This window comes from Chaetura pelagica, unplaced genomic scaffold (genome assembly GCF_000747805.2).
Source record: "Chaetura pelagica isolate M959 unplaced genomic scaffold, ChaPel_1.0 scaffold221, whole genome shotgun sequence".
NCBI classification, from domain to species: Eukaryota; Metazoa; Chordata; class Aves; order Apodiformes; family Apodidae; genus Chaetura; species Chaetura pelagica.
This window is the reverse complement of record NW_009952533.1, coordinates 2,500,964-2,524,663: the sequence shown is the minus strand read 5'-3', so window position 1 is coordinate 2,524,663 and position 23,700 is coordinate 2,500,964. Positions and strand designations below refer to the sequence as shown.

The 23,700-nt window shown below is 37.9% G+C and overlaps 1 protein-coding gene across 1 annotated transcript in view; it reads right to left on the bottom strand.

Moving 5' to 3' along the window:
- Positions 1-23,700, bottom strand: part of LARP1B (La ribonucleoprotein domain family, member 1B) — a 33,077-nt gene that overhangs the window by 7,725 nt on the left and 1,652 nt on the right. The window contains exons 3-14 of the mRNA XM_010008980.1: positions 23,430-23,698; positions 16,904-16,955; positions 16,057-16,118; positions 15,066-15,125; positions 11,316-11,484; positions 9,838-9,981; positions 7,644-7,787; positions 7,224-7,392; positions 3,313-3,457; positions 2,934-3,108; positions 1,959-2,131; positions 1,105-1,482 (exon numbers count right to left, since the gene is read on the bottom strand). Coding sequence (XP_010007282.1) covers positions 1,105-1,482; positions 1,959-2,131; positions 2,934-3,108; positions 3,313-3,457; positions 7,224-7,392; positions 7,644-7,787; positions 9,838-9,981; positions 11,316-11,484; positions 15,066-15,125; positions 16,057-16,118; positions 16,904-16,955; positions 23,430-23,698 — 1,940 coding nt within the window. The remainder of the gene's footprint in view (positions 1-1,104; positions 1,483-1,958; positions 2,132-2,933; positions 3,109-3,312; positions 3,458-7,223; positions 7,393-7,643; positions 7,788-9,837; positions 9,982-11,315; positions 11,485-15,065; positions 15,126-16,056; positions 16,119-16,903; positions 16,956-23,429; positions 23,699-23,700) is intronic.

Here is a 23,700-nt window from a genome sequence, read left to right as displayed (position 1 = left end):
GATCACCTAGAGCACATCACACAGGAACGTGTCCGGGCGGGTTTTGAATGTCTCCAGCCAAGGAGACTCCACAACCTCTCTGGGCAGCCTGTTCCAGTGCTCTGTCACTCTCACAGTAAAGAAGTTCTTCCTGATATTCACATGGAACCTCTTATGCTCCAGTTTGCATCCATTACCCCTTGTCCTATCACTGGACATCACTGAAAAAAGCTTAACTCCATCTTCATCTTCCTGACACTTGCCCTTAACAGATTTGTAAACATTGATGAGGTCACCCCTCAGTCTCCTTTTCTCCAAGCTAAAGAGACACAGATCCCTCAGCGTTTCCTCATAAGGGAGATGTTCCACTCCATCATCTTTGTGGCTCTGCGCTGGACTCTTTCAGGCACTTGTGATACAGTGCAACTGCCTACAGAAATGCTGATGAAAGAAGGGGTTTCTTAATAAACAAGTAGCAGTAAGTGACAGGATTGCAGTGTGCCATGCTGACCTATGCAGTGCTGGAGTTCAATGATTCTGTAATTTTATGGCTGCTTAGTACATTAAAACAACCTCCTTGCAAAGTTTTGAAAGCCTCAAAGACAGATGGCCACATACAGGCTAGGAAATAAAAAGGTTTCTATAATAAAATCAGTGCAATCCAAAGTATGCTCACAGAGCTATCACACTAACAAGCTACAAGGCAAACAGAACCTCAATATAAAACTGCATTAAAATGACTACACTCCCTTCCCCTCTCTTATTATCACATCTCAGAAAATGTCCCCAACCCCTATAGCAGGGGTTTGCTAATGTTAGGAGACAAGCTATTCATAGAATAAGGAAACACTGAAATGTTGAACCACCTCCAAAAAGTTAAAAATAGCTCTTAAAAATATTCATTCAAAGGTTTTGGTCAAATCTGTGACAAGAAAAAACTTGCTGGTTTTGCTTTCAACTGCCTACAGCATTATTAAAATAAATCAATAGACATATAAATCCAACTACTGTCAGTTTTCCTTCAAAGAAGTGTAGCATTTTACAATTAAGTACCAGATGGCTGAAATTATTTTTTTATCTGTTTGGACAGGCATGGTTTTCAGGTCAAAAAAAGAAGAGAGTTACCTTCATCAAAGTGTCATTTTCGTTTTCACTCTGCACCATCCACAAATCCTGTTCATAGTAGTATAAGCCATCATTAATAACTTGAGCAAGTTCTGATGTGATTTTTGCACGGCATATGTGATTGCCAGTATGATCTCCATCAGGATGTTTTCTCAGATATGGTGGTGTCTGTGTTACAATCAAAATCTTGTTTATGTCCTGATCATCAATTTCATAATCGGAATCACTGTCTGACCAATCAGTAAATTTATTCTTCTGCCTCTGAATTTGTTCCATTTCTTCATCAAACAAGAAATCAAGTTCTTCTTGCTCTTGTTCCTCTGAAGGCAGGGGTGGCTGTTGGTGGTCTGATGTTTGATCAGATACAGGAACGCTGTCCTAAGGTGGAAAAGGGGATCCATTATGTATTTTACTCGGGTAGTGATTATCCAAATGGGAGATGAATAGACCACAAGAGAACATTTTCAACACTTGAAGGTATGCAAATTAGAAATAATACAGCCACTTTCAGATGTTTACGAAGTAAATTACTGTTACAAATTATTCTGTCATAAGCTCTTAGAACAATTCTCAATGCAGGTTTCAATACATTTTTCAATAATCACCAGGTACAACTGTCCCTCAGCAGAAAAAAAATATATCAGTATTTCATTTTCATGAGACTTGCATCAGGATCTTAAATACACTTAGCTATTCTAGGTGTGGCAGAGTGAGAAGCAGGCACACTGACTGTATTGCATTATCAAGCATCTTGTACATTAAGACATGAAAAATCTTGTTTTACAGTATAGTGTTGAAGTTGGCTGATTTTGCATTTGTTTATTTAAAAATAACTTAAAGGCTTTTGTTTTCACCTTTAGTTTGACTGTGGATGTATGATGCCTCTTCTTCACTTCTATCCAAGGTTCAGAGTCCAAATCAGGCAAACTTGTAGACAATCCTTTTGATATTGTCTGAAAATTACTCGTTTCAGTGTTCTCCTTTGGATTCAGAGCACTTCCCATTCTTGGAGAATTCGGTGCTGACTCTAGCAGGGGAAAAGAGTAGTTCAGTTACTGCTGTATGTTGTGTTGTGTTTTTAAAATTGTTTCACTAATCCTTCTTTGAACCACAACTACCTTATTTCTACCTCTCTGATTAAAAGTTATACTGACGAGCAAGAATCTCATTTCATTTTTAGGAGACAGCTTTTCACAGTTCACTCCACATTTTAGGAAAAGATTGATTCTAGCAATTTATTTATGTGGAAAGTTTTTAAGAGTCTGAGATAAATTCTGTGTTATTCAGAAAACAAGAACAGCATCATTAGTGACATGTTTTCTCCACACCATCCTCTCTCTGGCTTTATGGACGGGTGCCTAACTCAGTCTTCATTCCTCCCATTGAATTCCAGACAATATTGTAGTAAGAGATTTCCTTGCCAAGTGCTGTCAGTGAACAAAGCCATCTCCCTGTTAATAGCATGAGGTACCCCATCCAAAATCAGGATGGCCCAAATAAAGAGTTAACTTTCAGCCACATCAAAATGCAGCAATTTTATGACTAACAAGATTACTATTACTACTTCCACTACTACTACCACTAAAGGGCTGTAGTCCATCATGCTATATTCTGGAGAACGGTCACAGCCATAACACAAGACATTTTGATCTACTTCACATCAGCCATGCCAGCCATGTGACTTGGCAACTGCAAGGCTGACAGGCATACCAGCTGAACAAACAGTTACCAAATGTACAACTTCTGTTATGAAATCAGTATCAAGAGGCAAACTTCCTAAGCTAGACAGACAGTCCTAAAATTATGTTTCTATAAAATAAATCCTTTACCAGTATGCGAGCCAAAAATTTGGCCTGGTATGAATTCTGGACAATTGATGAGCTGAGAAAAGTCAGTTGGTGGCAGACTGCTTGGAGGAGGACCTGGAATTGGCCACTTTTCTGGATCAACTCTTTTTCTTATCCTCTGATCCACAGTTTCAACTTCTGTACTGTCCTTTAGGGCCTGTGTGACAAGAATATTACCACTTTAAAAACTTAAAATATCTGGCACCAACCAAAAAGGAAAAACCCCCACAAACTTTGCCATTTATAGCCTCTCTATAAAATCCTTGTCATTGCAAACAGAATTTTTTCTTAACTTTATATGAAATTGGCAGTACAAATTAGCCAAGCCACTTTCTACATACATACTTCCAAATTATTTTACCTCCAAAATGAGTGCAGCATTTGTAGTGAGAGCTTGCATACGACGGAAGCTAGCAATCAATGAAACAGGCAGAAATCCTTGCTGGTCCATCTTTCTCCTCAGAAAGAAGTCTCTTTCCAAATTTTCTGTGCTAAAATAATACTCACTGCAGAAAGAAACATACAAATATGAGCCTACTATAGCTTAAAGAAAATCCTAAAATAGCAACTTAAGAGATTCCTTGGTCAAGTCTTCCATTAAAAACAGAGCATACTTTGTCATTAACAAAACTGGTTATTTTAAACAGGTGTATCACTGTAAGCAAGACTTACAGAGCAGCACATATGCTTGACATGTTAAGACAGTCTTATGATGCAGTGCAGTAAAGTATAAAACAAAGCCTTGTAACATTTGCATATATTGACTATATAAGCAAAAAACTGCCTTATTTTTTTTCTTTCACCCATCCCCTCCCTTATTACTTACATGAAGAGAAGGACACAGCATTCTCTTAGCCTCCATTTAGATGAAGGACAACTACTGCTTATAGTCAGGGCACTATTATTCCCCACACAGCAATATCCTGAACTGTACCTTTGCTTTTCTCAGTTTCCAGTACCTAAGAAGGTGTAAGTATCCTATCTGAGTGTTGAGGCACATACATGCACTCAGACTCATTACTTCAAGCATGCTTGTGGGAAGATGAGAAAACAAAAAATAGTCATGTTGTATTTGTCATGAAACTGTACCAAAAGGCACAACAGTTCATGGAAAAAGTTAAAGTCTAAAAGAAGATATGATGTTTAGTGGATAAAGGGAAGAGGGACAAGGACCATTTCAGGAATCTGACAATACCACAGAAACAAGAGACACAAGGGACAAAGAAGCAGCAGAAAGACAAATCTTCTTAAACAATATGGCTGCTCTATGAAACCATCAGGGTGTCAAGACATGTTATACGTGGTGAAGAAAAGTAAGGAATTCAAATCATGATCTGTCACACACAACAAGTGAACAAGAAAACATTCTATGAAAAAGAATGGAAAAAACCCAATTTAATCATTACTACTAAAATCTAGGCCTTTCACAGAGTTAACACATCATACCATGATTTTGTGTGTTACTTTCAAGGAATACTACTCCTTATCAGGCTCAGGAAAATGTAGGCAGTGAAATATTTAATGGAGAGCAATTAAAATTTTACATCAAATGAACAGAAGTAGTGCAAAAATAAAACAAGAGAGCATTAAAATGCTGAGAAAAAGCACCCACCCACATGCAAACGTAAATAAAGTTAATTCTAATTTCAACAAATTATAAAATGCTAAGTGTCTCAACTGAACTTGGGGTTAAGGTCAAGATTACCAAGACGAGAGGACTCTGATGCTATCATTGACCCAAGGAGAAGTTTGACACAATTTCTCTCTCTAATTTTTGGTAGCTAAAGAAAACCAAAGCAAAAGCTCTCTGTATGAAACACTCAGCTCCAAGACAGAATGAATATAAAGTCTCAAAGTTGGACAATAAGACATACAACAAATGAAAACACTGCCATCAAATCAGAGGAAACAGAGAAGAGAATGAGTCTTCTGAAGAATTAAGCTCCTACTCAGAAGAGCTAAACAAACTGATCAGTGAAGCAACTGTGCACAAAGAGAAGGTTTCTTTCAAGAATATCCTATTTACTGTTCTAAACTGCTACATTCCTTTTTTCCTTCCCAGTCTAGAAGATAAGCAAGCACAAAAGCCAAGTATCAACATTTTACTAACGTTACCTTTACAGTCATAAAGTAAAGGTAAAGCCTTGTAACGATTCACCTAGTTAAAAATTCCACAAGCAGAAATGGACAATGACTGAACTTGACTCACACTGCCTCATTTGATGTCCATCACTCTAGAAAAAGGAATGTGAAAACCATTAATGATAAATTAAGACAATGCACAGGTTTGCTTCAAGTAGAGGGAAAAACCTAAACACACACACACCCCCAATTCCAGCTTTTCTTTTTCATTTTCCTTGGAGTCCCTTCACTTATTCCTGAACCAATGCAGACTTGGAGACATGTCTGAACTTAAATCTATTTATTTTGCTTTTAAAAGGGACTTTAGAGTTCTACTGCATGTTGCAGACTGAGGAGTTGCTAAGTGCAGAAACTACTCAGGCTGACAACTTCAGCCTGCAATTAAAACCTTGAAGATATTTTTGTCTGTAATATAAGTTTTACTCTTGCTTGTACATCAAGCTGCTCTTGGGATAAGCATAAACTGCTCGATAGCAGTGTACTTCTTACTGTGATTTCACATCAATTCAGCTGGACACCGTCTCAAGATTTTTTCCTATTAAGCATGTAAACTGTTTTAAATTCATAGATTCACTACGATTCAAACCAATGTCACTTCTTTCATATGTTTTTACTTATCTTGGACTCCATATGGAACTCTGAGACCTAACAGCTCTGTGTAGCTTTATTCTGTATGTACTTTCCTCTTTGGTATGGTTACTTTAATATTTTATAACTACATTATAAAAGATGGACAAAACCATCCCCATTTAGAAGCTATTAATAGGTAATTGATGAATAAAGTCTGTTGCTCATAATTTTTAATGTGATAAAAGAATTTAATAGATTAAACACCTGTTTTGTTTTTTTAAAGGAACAAAAAAGTGAAGTTCTGTTCTAAACCTGCTCAAGAATCTCCCTCTCTCTCACAGAAAGCAAACTCCGTAATCAAACTGCCTCAGGAATTCATATCAGACAAGCAACCAGTGGCTCTGGTTAGTCAGCCATGCCAAGTCTTCTACTGACACCTGCCAACCTCTTGTTGCTACAATAAAATACAAATATAACCAGAAGTCAGATGTGACCAATGCTTTAACTGACATTTTTTCTCAGCAGAGGGGGACATCATCATGTCCTACCTTAGAAGGTCTGGATTCTACACTGCATGCCCAGAAATCTGGCCAACAGTCTGCGCTCCTCCCTCACTTGTCTGAGGACAGTGCAGGCCGATTATCCTGACATGGGGGTACATGTCCACTGTCAGGTCTCATAGGGGCCTGGCAGCAAGAGTAACAAAAAAAGACTGCAATAGAAGTTTTGAAGTTGATAGCCACATGTCAGATACTTTCTGCCCTTAAAGAGGCTTTTTTCTTCCTTTTTGCGTCAACTGTAACAAAAGAAGCAAGAATAAAATAAGCAAGTTGCTTTATGGAATACAAGGGCAATCAAAAACCACCACAAAGGCATCGCAGACAAATGCCATTGCAAGTATAGAAGATGAAATATCTGCCAGTGGTGGAAACTGTCTCTTTAAAATGAACTAGTGGTTTCCAGGCCCTTTTTGACTTGTCTCCTGGTGATAATCAGTCTTCCAGATGGTTTCTCATTGCCTAATGGTGTACATGAGAAAGTAAACATTTCAGATTATTGAAAAATCAAGTATCATTGCAAAACTACTCTCTTTCAGTTAAACGCTTCAGGTGAAACACTGAAAACATAAAACTAACAAGACTTCTCCAAGTGAAATTGAGAGCAAATAAGGGAAATGTCTAGCTACATCACCCAAGAAGAGCTTTATAGGCAAACAGACCAACAGTACTCAAAAGCACAAGCTCAGAGACATCCATATCTCAATTACATGACAACATAAAAAGAGGGCTATGTACCATAAATAAAGCAGGTATACGAGTTAGAGCCAGCCTACAGCACAAGATGCAGAACAGCTTCCTTAAAATTCCTCCCCATCACTGAAGTTTTTCCACCCCACTAGTGAATAAATTCAAACTGACACTGGTAATGATCAAATCAAAAAGTTACACTGAAATCCTTTAATCTCCATCTTTATATGGATCATATGGATTAAACACTGATTGAATTATTTCATCTTAACTAGGTATCTAAAAATATCTGTAAATTAAACAATCAACTCACATTTGATGCTTTATATATTCTTTGAGAAGTGCTTCATCCACAGAGTACATCTGCACTCCTGTTCCATCGCCATAGTAATACATCACACTAGCATTAAGCTCAGGTTGAAAAACTTGGTCAGTTCCTTCACCATACAGTTCTTGATAACCAATTGAATATTCAAAGTTCACTTCAAAATAAAGGAGAATATAAAAGAAAAAAAAGATGAAAAATATTAAGTCCAGGACACAAATATTAAGGCATGATAAACACTGCTACTTTACAGTTGTTTCTCAGTATTTGAATTTTAAAAGACTCAAGCTACTTAATTATATTAAGTTACAGGATATGCTTTTTGAGACAACTCTTACTTCATGTGCAAACAATATCATCACAAACATGATTTTAAAATTTTTGCTAAGCATCTACTTCTCTGCATACTTCTATTGTTTCCTTTGCCTCTTCCTCTTCCTCTGCCTCGTCCTCTTCCTCTGCCTCTGGAGGATCCTCGAACGCTGCCACCCTCACTTCTCACACTGCACACTTCATCGTGGTCATCTCTCTTTTCTCTATCACGACGCCAATCTTTAAGAGAAAAACATGTAATAATCATAATTAAGTATCACAGTGACAAAATGTCCCTTGTAACACTGACTCAGTTACGTGGGCTGCAACAGAAGATCAGATCTGAAGCTGCAAGGGTGAAATGGGAAGGTTTGCCCAGCTGTGCCTGAGGGCATGTCAGCAGAAGCTGTTAGCAATAAAGAAGAGTAAAGTGGCTTGACTGGCCCACCTCAAATGCTTCTGAAGCAAATGGACACTGGTGCCAGCTCAGGGATCACAATACCTGTGATCAGCTCGGTACAGGAAGAAATGATCACGCAATCCTCCTTCCAGGCATGATAGTACAATCTCCTCCTGTGGACAAGTCCTGTTACCTACAGAGAGCTAGGAGGAGCTGTTAGCTCTTGATGATCCTGCTTGGGTCAGTTTTCCATGGCAATGGCTCTCTGCAGCCTCCCTTTTGCTTCCCAGAAGCAGGCCTATCCCTCTCCCTGTTCTACCCATTTAACAGCAATTGTTCTCGGCTGGCTGCACCCCAAACTGAGCTTTTAAGCTAAGGACCCCTTTGTGCTAACACATGCAAAACTAAAATGACTGTAAGAATCTATGAAAGGTTTTCATATAAATATGTGGTCTCCACACAGCAAAAGAGAACTAGAGAGTAGAAGGAAAAGCAAACATGACAAAACCAGACCCCAAGGACCTTCGCTTCACTCGCCACAGATCTTAAAGACAGCTGTAATTCTCAGTTTACTCATGTGAGAAAATTAAGCCCACTCTCGCACCATTTCCTTCTCTTTTCTTAATACTCTCAGAAACTTCCACCTTTAGTCAGTCACGCTTGCTTAAAGTTTCTTTAAATTGTAATGCTCAGGGCCCACCTTGTCAGAGGAATGCCTGGGGATACAGCCTCTACTTGGTCAAATTGAGAGTTCATAATTTACAAAGGACTGACTAAGCATGTTATTTTTTTTTGTATTAGAAATAATCATCTTTTACTCGCAACTATTTTTAATGAACCCTACAACAAAATATATACACTTATACACTCAAATTCCTGCACTTCCTGTCAAATAAGACTGAACTTTTTAATATATCATAATCTGTGTCTATCTCACTGGAAATTTGGACCTTAGCCTTCACACTTGCTACTCTCAACCTTAGAGATTCCAAGTCTGTAGGCATTATTTGGACTATTTCCCCAAATCAGCTTCATTTTTGCACTCTGAAAGTACATGTGGCTCAGACACATGCAAAAGCCCCACATACAGCACTTTCATGAGATAATGTTTTGTTTAAGCCTGAAACTAGTTTGTTTTTTTAATTTAAACACACAATGTTCCTGAAGAGCAAGAGAAGTTTTGTTTTCTCACACTGAAACTGGTCTCAGATCAACAGAGCCTTGAAGTTCTGTATTTAGAACACCTGAGGACCAGAAGCAGTACCAGCTGTGGTGCAACTCTACCTCTGTTGTGTTAGCACAACTTTTTGTATGACCATAGTGCCAGACAGGCTGTGGAACTGCAGGAACTGGTCCAACTTAAAGGAAAAAACAACTGGCAGAATTGCCAAAGCAGGGCTCAATGTGTAGGTCCACAAGCAATTGCTTTAGTAGCAACAAGCTGCAGGCACAGCAGTAGAGCAGGACTGATTGGCCACCTTGTGAGACTATTGCAAACTTGCAAAGCTGTGACTTAAGACTCAGTGGGGAGCTATGAAGAAAAAAATTCACCCTGCTCCAATTCAGCACACACTGCAAAGGTAGGTTGTTTCCAAATTCAGTTCCTCAGCAGGGTCAGGGATTGAGACATTACAATCCTGACTGATTTGTGAAGAAGTTAAAAAAAAATGTGCCAGTAAGTATTTAAACAAAACTTTACAATTTAGAATTGGTTACACTATGGTACAATGCATTTATTTTTTGCTTTTTCTAGGCAAATATTAACACTAGGTTTTACTTAGTACAGTCAAAGTCAAGTTTCAACATCAACTGCCAATCTAATGCCTACTCAAGTGGTATTACACTTTATTTGCCAGAAATAGAAAGCCCCAGATATTGAAAACTACTTACTTCTTGTCTCATTCCTTCTGTTGTTATGAGATACCAACTTGCTTGTTTCCAGCAGAAATCTTGAGCTAGTTCGAGAGCCTGGTCTTTCTTGACTGTCTGACCTTACATCATCCAGGTGAAGTGGCACCCATTTCTGCTTGTTACCTTGAAAAGTTAATATATTGTTCTAAATTATAGCTCTACTTGAGGTTTCAGCTCCTGAGAAGACCCTAAAGAATTCATCCTGAAGAACTAGTAACAGTGAATTTCAAAGTTTACAAACTGAGAGAAGCTTAAGATTGGAATTTTAAGATATGATGAATTATTAAAAAATAATAAATGCAGTAAACAGGAATTTCTCAAATTGAAAGACAACCTTACCTAAACTTCAAATATATGAAATGAAGATGAGCTTTGTTATTTAATCAATTCTTAAATATAAGCTCCATTACCAATCATTTAGTTACATAAGTGTTAAATATACAAGTATAGTATTCCACAACTTGCACATGAAACTTAAAGGTAAAACATGAAACAACAAGTTAACCTCAAAAAAAAAAAAGATTTCAATCACAAAACATAAAAATGTTCCTGAGAATTCAGCTGTGGTACTGTATTTTTAGCATAAGATATTCAGATTAAGTTCACCCATGTGCATCAAAAATTATTAGCAAAGCTGCATTTTGTTGTAGGCTGATCTAAAATACCCACTAACCATTTATTTATTGATTATATTTGCTGTTCTATACTTGATTGATATTGTGGACTATATACCTTTGTAGCTAAGAAATAAAGACAAATACATAAAATGTGTTATACACACTGGGATAGATTTTCACTCAGACTGAAAAAATAAAAAGCAACAAATGATTTGTTTTTAAATATATACATAGGAGGATTAACAAATCTAAAAACCAAATATCTTTAGGATCTGAAAAAATGCCAGCAGAGAAGGAAAAAAAAAGAAGCAGTTGATGGTGGCAATATCTTAAAACTCTCTCAGCTCTTTCTCCAGCCTACTCCACTGTAGTGACCAAATGAGAAGCAGGTTTGCTTCTAATTTTTAATGTAACTGGTTGGATCAAAAGGAAATAATAACCTGGTTTAGTTTTCAAGTGATCACCTCAAGGTGTAAGCTACTAGTAAAACATGAAAATTTAAATGCCAGTATATACAAAATTAAAGTCACATAGCTCTATCTAGTTAGCATAATAAAGATGTGAGTAGTAGTAATGGTTTGTACAGCTATGCTAAAATGTTCCAGAAACTGTCAAAGCTCCACAGAGCACCAGGAGGACATGAGCTGCTCTTTCCCCAGAATTCCCATTTGATTAAACAAAAAAATCCAAAACGTGAGAAAGCCTGTTTTAAGCTTCTTAGCAGAAAGCAATATAACCTGTTATCACCTAGAAAACGCAAAGCAGTTTCATGCTGTTCAACTGGAATTAATTTAACTGCATCAATGGTGATTTGTTGCATTATACAGTGCCCAGACTGACCTTTTTTCCTTTGATTATTAGTTTGAGTTTCATCTTCACTAATATTATCTCCTGGACCATCAGGCTTTGCCTCTGGGTTGTCCTTGATTCCATTATTGCTTTTTTGATCAGATTTCTCTTCCTTTTCTCTTCTATTTGTTGGCTTCTTACTGTGACTTACAGTCTTACACTGCAAGAGATAATAGAAATGACTTCTGGCAGTACAGCTGATGACAGCAAAAATGGTATAAATTTGCTTTACCTATTACAGTTCCTCTACCTATTCTCAACCTCTTCAGTAAGGCAGGTTTTAATAACTGTGTTGTTTTGTAAAGTCTCATTTTAAATAGTTCTGTTTTCTGCTAACTTGGTGAGACTATAAAAAGATTTTTTATATCAATAAAGTTGTTGTTTGGGTTTTTTACCTGAAGAACTGCAGAGTGCACAACAATCACATTTCAATACCTCAGACTTGAAAGTTACTTGATAGGAAAGAAAAGTATTACTCTCTAGTACATACTGTTCAGACTGATTACCTTCAAAATGCTGTGCTTGCAGAGTACTGAATGGTAAATGAGAAATTCCCATTATGCTGTATTAACTCAACAGCATGCCAAATGTTCAGGGAAACTACAAGGATCCATAGGTCTTAAGTCTGACAATTCTGTCCCACTAAATCACAACATGAACCAAAGATCAGAAGATGTGGAGGTATATGATTAAAGATTTTTTTTCCCCCACATTAGAATGTGGCATTTACTGGGAACTGTGTGCCTTGGAGTAGTTCCAGCATCCTGCAGATCATCACTTCTTGGAAATCCCACAGAATAACAGCTTTCAAAGAAGTCAAAATGAACAACATTTTAGCAAATAGGGGAAAGATTAATTTTTTTTCTCCAGTATCAATGGAGACCCAGGGATGAAGGGACTGAGAGCACCCCTGTGGAGAAGGACTTGGGGGTACTGGTGAATGAAAAGCTGGACATGACCCAGCAGTGTGCCCTTGCAGCCCAGAAAGCCAAATGTGTCTTGGGCTGCATCAAACAAAGCATGGCCAGGAGGTTAAGGAGATGGTTCTGCCCTTCTGCTCAGCTCCTGTGAGACCACTCCTGGAGTACTGGGTCTGGCTCTGGAGCCCTCAGCACAGGAACGATACAGAGCTGTTGGAGCAGGTCCAGATGAAGGCCACAAAAATTAGAGAGATGGAACACCTCTTCTATGAAGAAAGGCTGCAAGAGGTGGGGTTGTTTAGCTCAGAGAAAAGAAGGCTTCAGGGAGACCTTATAGTGGCCTTCTAGTACTTTAAGGGGGCTTATAGGAAAGATGGGGACAGACTTTTTAGCAGGTCCTGTAGCGATAAGACAAGGGGTAATGGTTCTTAAACTAAAAGAGGGTGGATTTAGCCTAGGTACAAGAAGGATTTTTTTTACAATGAGTGTGGTGAAACACTTAACAGGTTGCCCAGAGAGATGGCAGATGCCCCATCACTGGAAACATTCAAGATCAGGTTGGGCAGGGCTATGAGCAACCTGATCTGGTTAAGGACAGCCCTGCTCACTGCAGAGGGTTTGGACTATATGATGCTTAAAGGTCCCTTCCAACCCAAAAAATTCTATAATCTGATATAACTACCTGCAAAATTAAGCTTTGCAGACATGTCTGCCAAACAGAAAGAAAAGTGTTGTAGAGATAGCTTCTAAACCTGCTAGAGTACATACAGATACTGCAGTATTATGCCATAATTTGTTTGAACACAAAGCCTTCCCACAGACAAATAATTGAAAATAAACACAAGCTAACGTTATTTGGTTTAACAGACACTACATGAATTTGTACACTAAAATTCTCACATACTTCAGTCAGCACAAGGTTAATTGACATCTATGCTATACAATCTAAAGCATCTGGTAAATAACAAATCTTTTAAAACAACACTCTTAAAAGCAGACTGTTTCAGCCAGAAAACAATGAATGTGTATATTCTTATGAAACACTACATATGTATCTCTCAGCCACTAAAATTTGTACTGTACAGACACCATTAACCATATCAAAATTTGACATAAGCAAGTACATTAAAGACCTGCAGTGCTAAGGAGAACGCCAAAGATACATATCCATGTTCTCTCAAGTCACTAAAATCAGTATTTCCAAAATGAGAAAAAAGATGCTAAAATAAGCGTATTCTAGACTTAGTCACAGATCAACATCAGCATTTACAAATATACTAAAGGATATGATTCCATGATTCTAGGATATAAAATTTAATCCTCTCAGACGTCAGCTAAGCAGAGCCTCTCCTTTTCTGAGCATCAAATATGATAGAAAATACAAACAAAATTTGACACAGTTACCCAGATTCTCTGCACTGTATCTCATGTTACAACAGTAGTCTCTGAAAAGTTACAAAAGTTTTGCATAGTGGAACTGACCACACTCTCTTCAAGAACAGCATTTTGGAGTTACTAGACTGTTCAGCTGAGGTATAAAAAGCACAGGTGAAATTCTTTCTGATCTCATGAGTAACTAAGAAAGGAGCCAGATGTACAGCTGAGAATTATACAGCTCCAGTGCCACCAGATAGATTAGCAGCTTTAGAATGCAGCTCAGGTGTCCTTCATGAGATTGTTAAATATACTCCCATTTCCTGAAGAGGTAGTCTCTTCCATTCACAACACCTCAGAAACTGACAGGCATACTGATGATGGAGAAGCTTATAAACACACAAAAAAGGTCAAATCAAGGATCTTCTATAAATCCTAAACCACGATGTGTATGCACACTTTGAAGTATTCTGTTATGTGAGCAAGTGAACAAGCATTAATTTATTGCATATAATCTACTCAGGTTTTAAAGATCCTTGTAGCAACCTCAGAGACTTTCTCATAAATCCTGCAGAATAAGCTACCAGAAGAGCCAAATTCTACCTAGCACAATGTTTTCTCAAATCTACAGATGTCTATATATTTGACCTGCAACCTGGTAAGACACCTGAAAATGTTTTGTTGCTGACATAAACAATAAAGTTACTACAATCAGTTTAGGGAGAAGGGAGGGACAAAGTAAGCTTGCAGGACAAATTATTCAAGCCAAACCACCTTAATACACTACTTTTCTGTTTTAATTTGGACACTTTCAATTACACAGTGCACGCTGCTGAACAAAAAATCTTCACAGGGGTGCAGCAGAACTAAAGCAGATTGTGAAATGGCACCTTATAGCTTGCAATAATCTGTGCTCCAATTTGTTTTAAATAGCCTAAAAGACACATTAGGCACTTATCACTTGAGATAAAGTGAAAGAAAGATAATTTGACAGAAGTTAACTAAGGATCCAGAAAGGAGCAAATATATCAGAGGAACAGGGTAAAGATAACTAAGTTGTCCTAAAACAATATGACAAAGCATTCTGTGCCACAAAGGAGGACAGCATGTTCACAACCCCAAAGGCCTTCCCATCCCTGCATAAGCTTCCCAATGAGAAGAGAGGGAATTACAAGTTTTAAAATGGTAGAGTAAATATGGCATGTTTTTATCTACATGTCCATGGCACACCACTAATGATAAACAGAGTATGTGTGGGCTTGTGAAGGACTCAGAAATTCCACTGCCAGTGTGGACAGTTAAGCACAAACCAGTATCCTGAATTATTAGAAAAATTTCTGCTGAAGCTCTGCAACACTCAAAGCACATTCTGGGAGGGAAGGTGTTAAACAGAGAAGTCAACGTGACTTTAAAAAACATAATACTGAAGATAACACAGGATACTTACTTCATTGTTTGCTATTTCACTTGGTGTTGGCCAGTTTGTGATATCACCAAAATCACCACCCTATAAAGATGACAAAGAATTTATATTACTTCCTAGATTTAGTCCTTTTTTATAGATGGAAGTTGTCAGTCATGAGTCATATGGCCAGACTACCCCTTTGAGCAGTATCTGTTAGAAGCAGCATTTTTTTTAAACTGAGAAATACAAAAGACAAAACCCACACAATTTTTGAAAAGTGTATGATCAGTTGTAGAAACAACTACTCACTGCAGTTGCACCCAAATCAAGGTCCAAGACATCTTAACCATAATTATAAAATAATTGTCAGATTACTTGTTGTCTAACACGTAGCTTCCTATATGATTTAAAGGTATTACTGCTAAGAAGTCTTCTAGCTTTTGGAAAGCTTCGAGCACACATATTATTTGACCCAAAAACAGGTGGCTGTACAAAATTTTAGAAAATTTTTCACTAAAAGGATTTGATGCCTCCTACTGTCATAATGGTAATTCTTACAACAGCCCAGAAAAAACCCATACTACATAATACACAAAAAGGATATCCAAAACCAATTCAGTATCACATGTGCTCAAGTGATGTTGTTTCCTTGCAGCCCCTTCCCATTTTTATATAATCCCATTCCTCTTTTAAAGAACTGTCCCTTCCCTTATCCCTCATACATACACCACTTTAGCATTTTACAATTCCCTTCCTTTTCCAATTTTTCTCTGCCTTCAAAATTAACCTTTACCAAGGCAAAACAATACATTCCTGGCTGTAACTTCAAAATACCTTGCTATCTTCTTATTGCAGTAATATCAGACATTCACCATACTAAATACTTATAACCAGATATACTCTGTTGAAATTGTTTCATAGTCCTACCACATGAGCTAAATGCCAGTTTAGATTAACAGGTAAGATTAACTGGGATTTCTGACACAATCAGTTCAGTAACCCATAGCTAAATGTCCTTCTGACAAATACAAACCTTGCTGCATTTCCTTGTCCTGGGTTTTGCTGCTTTTATAACTTTAGTGGAATTTTGTAGTTCTGAAAAGGAAGAAAAATATTTTCAGGTGAAGAATTAGACTGCACTTAAAAAGATAAAGGATAGTACAGTTTACCAACTCTGTTTAGCTATCTATCGTACTACACCACAGGTTTTTGAGGCCTTGATAACAAAGTCAACAAACATTTCCATAAAGTAACAAACAGCACACGACATTGAAAAATTCACATTCATGACACTAGGTGTACAGGATACTGTATGACACAGTATATAAGCCTTTGCTCAGCTATAAGGTTCAGACTATCTCAAAATGCTGGTATTTTAACCTAAGAAGTTGCCAAAAAAAATATTTTAAAAAGAGCCCCTGAAACACATTACAAAAGTTATCCTATTAGAAGTCACATTTATAAGACAGAACTAATTTACAAAATACATCATTACGTAAGCATGGAAAAAACATAGAAGCAACTACATATTCATAAATTCCTGGTAATTTCCTTTCATAAGCAATTAACCAATTGCCAAACCAAATTTAGCCATATTGTTCATAATCAAGGAAAGCAATGAAAAAAATAAGGTGAAAACAGAAAATTACTATTAAAATTACATTAAGAATAAGGAACGTTAGTGCCCAAATTCCACAATGGATATGTTTATAAGAACATGAGCATTTGCAATGAAGCTGACATTCATACATTTTCAGAAAGATGCTGAGCCAAGACCTAAACTATAACGATGATTCTGTCTGACCCCCTGAGCCAGAGTCCATTATTCTTCTACTAGTAATATCTGCTAGGAAGCAATATAATGCTTGCAAATAACTCACTCTTTGATACATATAGCATCATCATTAGGCCTAATGATCTAGGATCAATAACCTACATTGAAAAAGAGAGCATATTTAAACTCACTAAGTATTTTAACGCATGTGCAATTACCCTTTTGTACATTAATCCAATTTTCTTATCCTGTGCATTTTTTCCCTTCCCATCCCAATTATGTTCTACTTTTTGCATTGTGATTTCAGGGGGAAAAAAAACCCAAAACACTGGTACCAGGCAATTTTTCTTGGAGATTAGAACTGAGAGAAAACCACCCCTTAACTCCTGTTAAGCCCTGGTTCTGCTCTTCCAGTGCATATTTTCCCATAGTGAAGTGGTCACAACCTCTCCTTGAAACATCTTATTCAGTATTTTATTTCAAGACAAGCTTGAAACATTGAACATGACTAAAATCACTAGTGGATTACTATTTCATACAGGGATAACATCACCTCCTCAACGCTTATCTCTTTCACATCCAGTGACTAATCTTCCTTATCACAGCTTCACACTGGGAACCCCACCCTCGTGCCCCAGTGACTCTGAAAAGCCTCTCTGTCTGCTTCCTGGAATATGCTGTGAATGTTAAAAGCATAAACTAATGTACACTACATATTCCACTGTAAATTATATCAATACTGCTATATACAATTTGCACACCACATAAATGTGAATTCAGCAAATCCTGATGGGCCTGTGACCATTGCTGCACCATTTACCAACAGGTTTTTTTCTTCCACTTCCTACAGATCTCCTTTTTAAAAACAAATACAAAACACCCCCAAACTGCCTCTTTCTTGTTATAGACCCTCAATTCATTTTAGACTGAGCGCTTTCAGAAACATGTAGTGACTGTGCAACCATAATTTTTACCTGTCATTCAACAGGTAAACTGATTGCCCTTTACAAAACAAGACCAACAGCTGCAAAGGTGGAGCAGCAAACGAATTTGTAATTTTCTCCAATAAAACTGCCAATTATCTGCAAAGGTAAACTGACTGGCCATAGCGTTTGTGCTCCAGTAGTCTGTGTACATGCATCTCTCTTTGGCTGTTCAATTACCTTGCTGAAGCCCTTTTTCCATCCCACAGCACTTTTACTTAAATTGCTGCTGAAGGACTGCTCTGCAAGAACTTCTACTCTGTGTCACCAGGGCGTAGCAAGGGATTCAAAAATAAAAGACTTGATGTTGCTGCACTATCTTAGTCATGGAATATTATTCCAGGTGGCAGGAGAGGCTATCTGAATTAAGTACAATGAGACCAAACTTGTTTTAAGGCATCTTTCTTATCTGTATGTAGTAATTCAAGACCTGGAAGATGCATCTGCACAGTAAATGGAAAGAAAACTATTAGGCAACACACTGCCTAGCTGATGATGCCTTTTCTGAACTCAGAGGCCCAAGATCTCACCACATTCCGTATTTCCCTCTCCAAAAACAACTCCACAGAGTTCCCTGTCCTTCAAAAAAAGCCAAATTCAACTGATCCTTCCTGACCAGCTTTCTGGGTCTTATCACGTGGGAGGTGGATTTTAGTGTGAAGCATGAAAGCGAAGATAAAGGGTAAAGGAAGAGTAAAAGAACAAAATGTTTACTTACAGGTTTTATACAGGTCACATCTGTTATCTTGTTATGAACAGGCCTAGAGCCACTGTTCAGACATAACATTCTGTTGAGTGCATCTCGATTAAAAGCTCTACGCTTAACACTACTCCAGTGTTTGGATTCAACACCACGTAACAGTGCTGAATACCCAGAAATGGCATCTTTAGCACATGGCTCCAGCAGAACCCAACAAGCACCTGCATATAAACTATTTCAATTAATTCCTACCTAGCTGTATTAAAGAAAATGGCTTATTCAGTCGTATGCTGAAAGGTAACCTGTTTAGTACTGGCACACTATGTTGACAAAATAATTATCTTCAATTACTTTGCTTGCTGGGTTTCAGCTGAGTTTTGAGGGGGTGAGGGAAAAATAAAATCAAGGATGAATTGCCAATGACCACCTTCTAATCACCGAATTCCATCCAGCAAGGTGCCTTCCACATGAAAACAGAAAACAGCTTTCAAGGCCTTTTTTATTATGACTCTTCCAAGCCTCTTAATACACCACATGCTAAACACAAGATATTTTCTGCAGAAAGACACGGATGTGCAAATATGCCAAGTGCAGTACATCAAGAGAGAGAGGACAACAGTTCTGAGAAATGGAAAATGAATTTTGGAACCACTAAAGCAGCAGCAATCCCTGGGGACAACAGTAACAGAAAAGGAAGAGCAGACTGGATGAGATTAAGAGAAGCAAAGTCTGTGCATAAAAATGTATCACACTAAAGTAGCCCTGATGACAAGACAAATTACTCTTTCAATAGTAGTACTTCAGAATGGATGGTTGGAAGTTCTGCAAATAACTAGTCAGCAAGTATTTTTTTCTAATAAAAAGAGAGGGATGATATTGCCAATTGCTTCTGAACATGAAGTCTATTAACAAAGGTGGAACACATTCGAGTTTTGACATAAACATGGTTTATGCTATTAAGACTTCTAAACCATATTCAAGTTTTAATTTTACTTGGACTGCATGAGTATTTCCTTCAGTGAAGAAGCAACATCACAGAAATACCAGAAGTGCTTCAGGAGGTGGCTGAAATTGCCCAGCAGAACAGCTCTCCAAAAGTTCAGTGGAACGTTTGTTGAACTTGTACATTTTCCTTTCAATGATCAGTTTGAAACTTCATAAATCCATTTTTTATACGAGGAAAGCTATACTGAAATCTATTGTTAAAAGGTCCAAGTCTTGCAAACCCGGCAAGCCCATGGAATATATAATAATATAAATCCAGTGCATGGATTTAGATGCAGGATTCTGGGAAATGGAAAAAAAACAGTAATCATGCTAACATCCTTTTCTGCAATAGTTCTAGCATTTTATAGCAAAACTACATTAGATTAACCTCCTTCACACTATTTAAACAATTAACCAAGGCAGCAAGTTATGACACCTGTGTCCTTCTACCTATTTACATTCAAAACCACACCATTTTTCAGCAAAACAAGCAATAGGGGAAAATAATCCCCAGTACATGATTAATTCATCATTATACTATTTTTTACCTTGCATTTGACTTCTCATTTCATTTTTTTCTAGGCTTCTTTACAGAAAGAAAGCTGCAACCTGTGACTAAATTTCTACAAAAGCTTTCATGGTCTAAATGAAGCCCAGGCTAGAGCACAGCAAGCCAGCACTATGTCTTAGTCTCTAGGCAGCAGGACAGATTTCTCTCTCATAACAAGTCTTCAGTTTAGAAACAGAACAAAAAAACCCAAAGCTACCATACAAAATTACATATGCTGTTATATACGACTAAAATGCAGACAGCAGGTTTGCAAAGATAATATTTTATCCCTTCAGGATTGGGGTGATTGACAACGTCGGATCTTCTGATAATTCTTAAAATAACTTTTAAAAGCTGCTATTCAAACATTGAGTGAATTTATAGGAACAAACGATAATACCTGCCTTAGATACACCGGAAAAAAAAGATAATCAGATCATCTAGCCATTTACTAATCAAAAGCTTGTTACTCCTAGTAACACGATATACCTTTTCTAAACTGTACTTTTGCGTGTTTGCTAATAGCAAAGCAAATTAATTTATACAATAGCACTACAGTGAACTGGTTCTGCCACCAAAATATCAGATAAAAGGTGCTCTTTGATGCCCAGAAATAAATGTAATGAAGAAAGACAAACTGAGCACAATACAATAGACTGAAACACTCAGTTATTTTAATTAACTACATCATTCAAGCACACTAGGAAGCAAACTCACTTCAACCACTTAAGCAGCACAAGTATTTGCTTCATTGAATACTTTCATAAATTTCATGAACAATTTTTTAATAATTATCTAACAAATCATTAGAGACCCCCATCAGCTATATAAATTACATGAGGACTATAGAACCTGTCATTTAGATTCCCTTTTGCAAGTTTACAAAAATTGGCAGCATTTTAGGTTTCAAAGAGGTAGGAGAACTTTGGTAATAAAATTACTTTGACAACTCCATCCAAAGAAAATCATTTATATGGCGGAAGGGTAACTAGCCTCTTCTGTGAGCGCCCAGCCCTGAGAGGTAGCTAAGGAAAAACAAGACTCAAAGGAAAGACAAGGAATACAGGACTAACACTGGGGTGTTCCGCAGCTTCTGTTTGGATGCATCTTGTTGGCTCAATTTAAAAAAAAGCTTAGCTTGTCACCTCGTAAAAAATTATCTGCAAGATTATAAAGGACTTCTTCCATGCCACCATTCCTCTGCTCTTACTCATAGAGCGTCAACTTGCAGAACTGAAGACTTGCTACAATATATTGGCTGGGCACTTGGAAGGGAAGGCAAGGGGAGGAAGTACTTTCATCGCTTGACAGCCTATGCTAAAGCTAACTCCCTGTACTCACCCTCACTGGGGTTAGACTGAAGCCTATTAATTGTGCTAGCAATTTCATACTGCTACAAGTCTTTCTCCATGAGTAAAATGCAGATCAGGATGTAAAAGCAGCCAAATAATTCTGAAATTATGCTGTTTAAATGATAAGTTTAATAAAAGACTTAGTCAGAAACAAGGAACTGTGGTAACAAACATATCGTGAAAAGACAAAATATATTTACATTACATGTTTGGTTTAATATAACACGACCCAAGAAAAAACAAACCAACAAACAGAGGTCATTGTAACAACGCTTTGACTAAGTTCTTTCACTGACACTTTTTAAGCCTTTTGTATTACTTTTTTCCTTCTTGTGTCAGGTGACCTTAACAGTTTCTTCCAGTAACTAGAGTCAGGTTGGCCTCTATTACAAACTAATACCACATTAAATTGAAAGTCAAAAGATGACAGACCAGGGTCTATTTTCTCATGTGTGTAACTATCACTGAACATACCATACATGCACGTCTCAGGAAACTTTCAACCAATTAAGCCAGGATCAACAAGTCAAACAGGATTCAGTCACTACTTTGATGTGAGATTCTTTTACGTTTTATTATCCTCTTTATGGATAATTTTACATTCCATCCCAGTAGCATTTCTGCTCATCTACTTATTATTTTACATGACTAATTTCCCTACTATTACATTCATAAGGGCCTAGCGTGACTGATTCTGCTTTACCCACATGCAATTAGTTACTTCAAAATACATCCCTCCTTGCAGATGGAGGCACATGGCAATTCCTTCAAACAGCTAAGAAAGATCAGCTGCTTTGTCTTTTATAAATGAAAGAGCAGTGGCTCCTTCACAGTGCTTTTGACGGTGGCCAAACCAAAACACATACCCTGGTATACTCTCTTCACCCAATAGCACCACCAGCAACATGGACTACCACATTTGCTCAATTATACACATTGCACTGATAAAGATGTTCCAGTGCAAATACTCATTTTATTATTAATTTGGTAAAGGGTAAGCACAACTTCTATGCAGAAGAAGAATAATTTAAAGTTCTCTGAAATAATCAAATTTAGCATGTAATGTACACAGTGTATGAACTCACTGCTTCCTTTCTCCTCCTTCCTTCAACAACTGTTTGTGTTTTATCTCAAGTGGAAAAGTAAACTTAACAGAAGGGGAAGTACAAGGTGCTACAGCAACAAAAGCAGCCTTCCCAATGCATCTGATGTACCATTATTATTACTGCCACAGCAAGGCAAATGAGTGGCAAGTTCTCTTTCATCCACGGAAAAGACCACAAGCTGCTGCCCAGCAAGCTGGACTGTAGAAGCTAAATAGGTCTTTCTGAGTGCGTCAGTACACACCAACAAAACACTTGAGATGATAAAGACGACTATATGTGTTGCCAAAAGGTTTGATCTTAAACTAAGTAGAGATTTTGTGGTCTGGAGAACTCTGCTTGCATGACCTGTATACTTGAAACTATAAATTATATACTTGTCTTTGTGAAGGAAGTACATATTTAATTCAAGGATAAAAGTGACTCTGAGATGACAAAAAGATTTGTCAGGTGCCTTCAAGAGCGAGTGCTGAGATTGAAATTCTCAAGGAACACAGGTTGAAATTAGTATTTTGAGGTCAGCAGTTTAGTTCCAGCCAAGAAAAATACTCCCAAGAGACAGCTAACTTCTAGGAAATCTGTGCTAGCCTAAGCATAAAGCCTAGCAATTTCAAGCCAGGTTTTCAATGACCAACTCTGTAAAGCCATCTGCCTGTTTAGCTGGTACAGAACCTACACAGTAGCTTTGTCTTATGTGAAGTAATTAAAGGCCAGAAAATTACACCACGGCTGCTCTTCCTCTCCTTCCACATAAACAGTTTGAATCACGGGAGCAAGCAAACTGAACTACTTCTGTTAACATTTAAGCTTCTACCATCCAAACCTTCTGGAAAGCAAAACCAACTAACGGATTGTACAGAGGGCCTTACTCTATAATTAGGCAAAAAAGACCTGCGGTAAAGCAAACGGCATTTGGCAATATTTCTAAAGAAAAGCAAAGCGAAACAAGTAGCTCACCAGCCCTATTCGCCAGCAGCAGAGCAGAGCTGTCCGGAGGTCACACACCGCCCTCCACACCCCCTTCCCTAGGCCGGGGTGACCATTTCCCACCCCCGGGAAGCTCGCACCGGCGCAGCCTCTCCCTCCCCCGAACCCTGTCCCCGTGTCCCCATCTGCACCCTCCTTCGCCGGGAGCCGGGGGAAGGCGGCGGCCGGACCCCACCTCCCCTCGCTCGCTTCCCTCCTCTGCCCATGTATGTCAAAAAGCCGGAGCGCCCGGGCTGGCCCT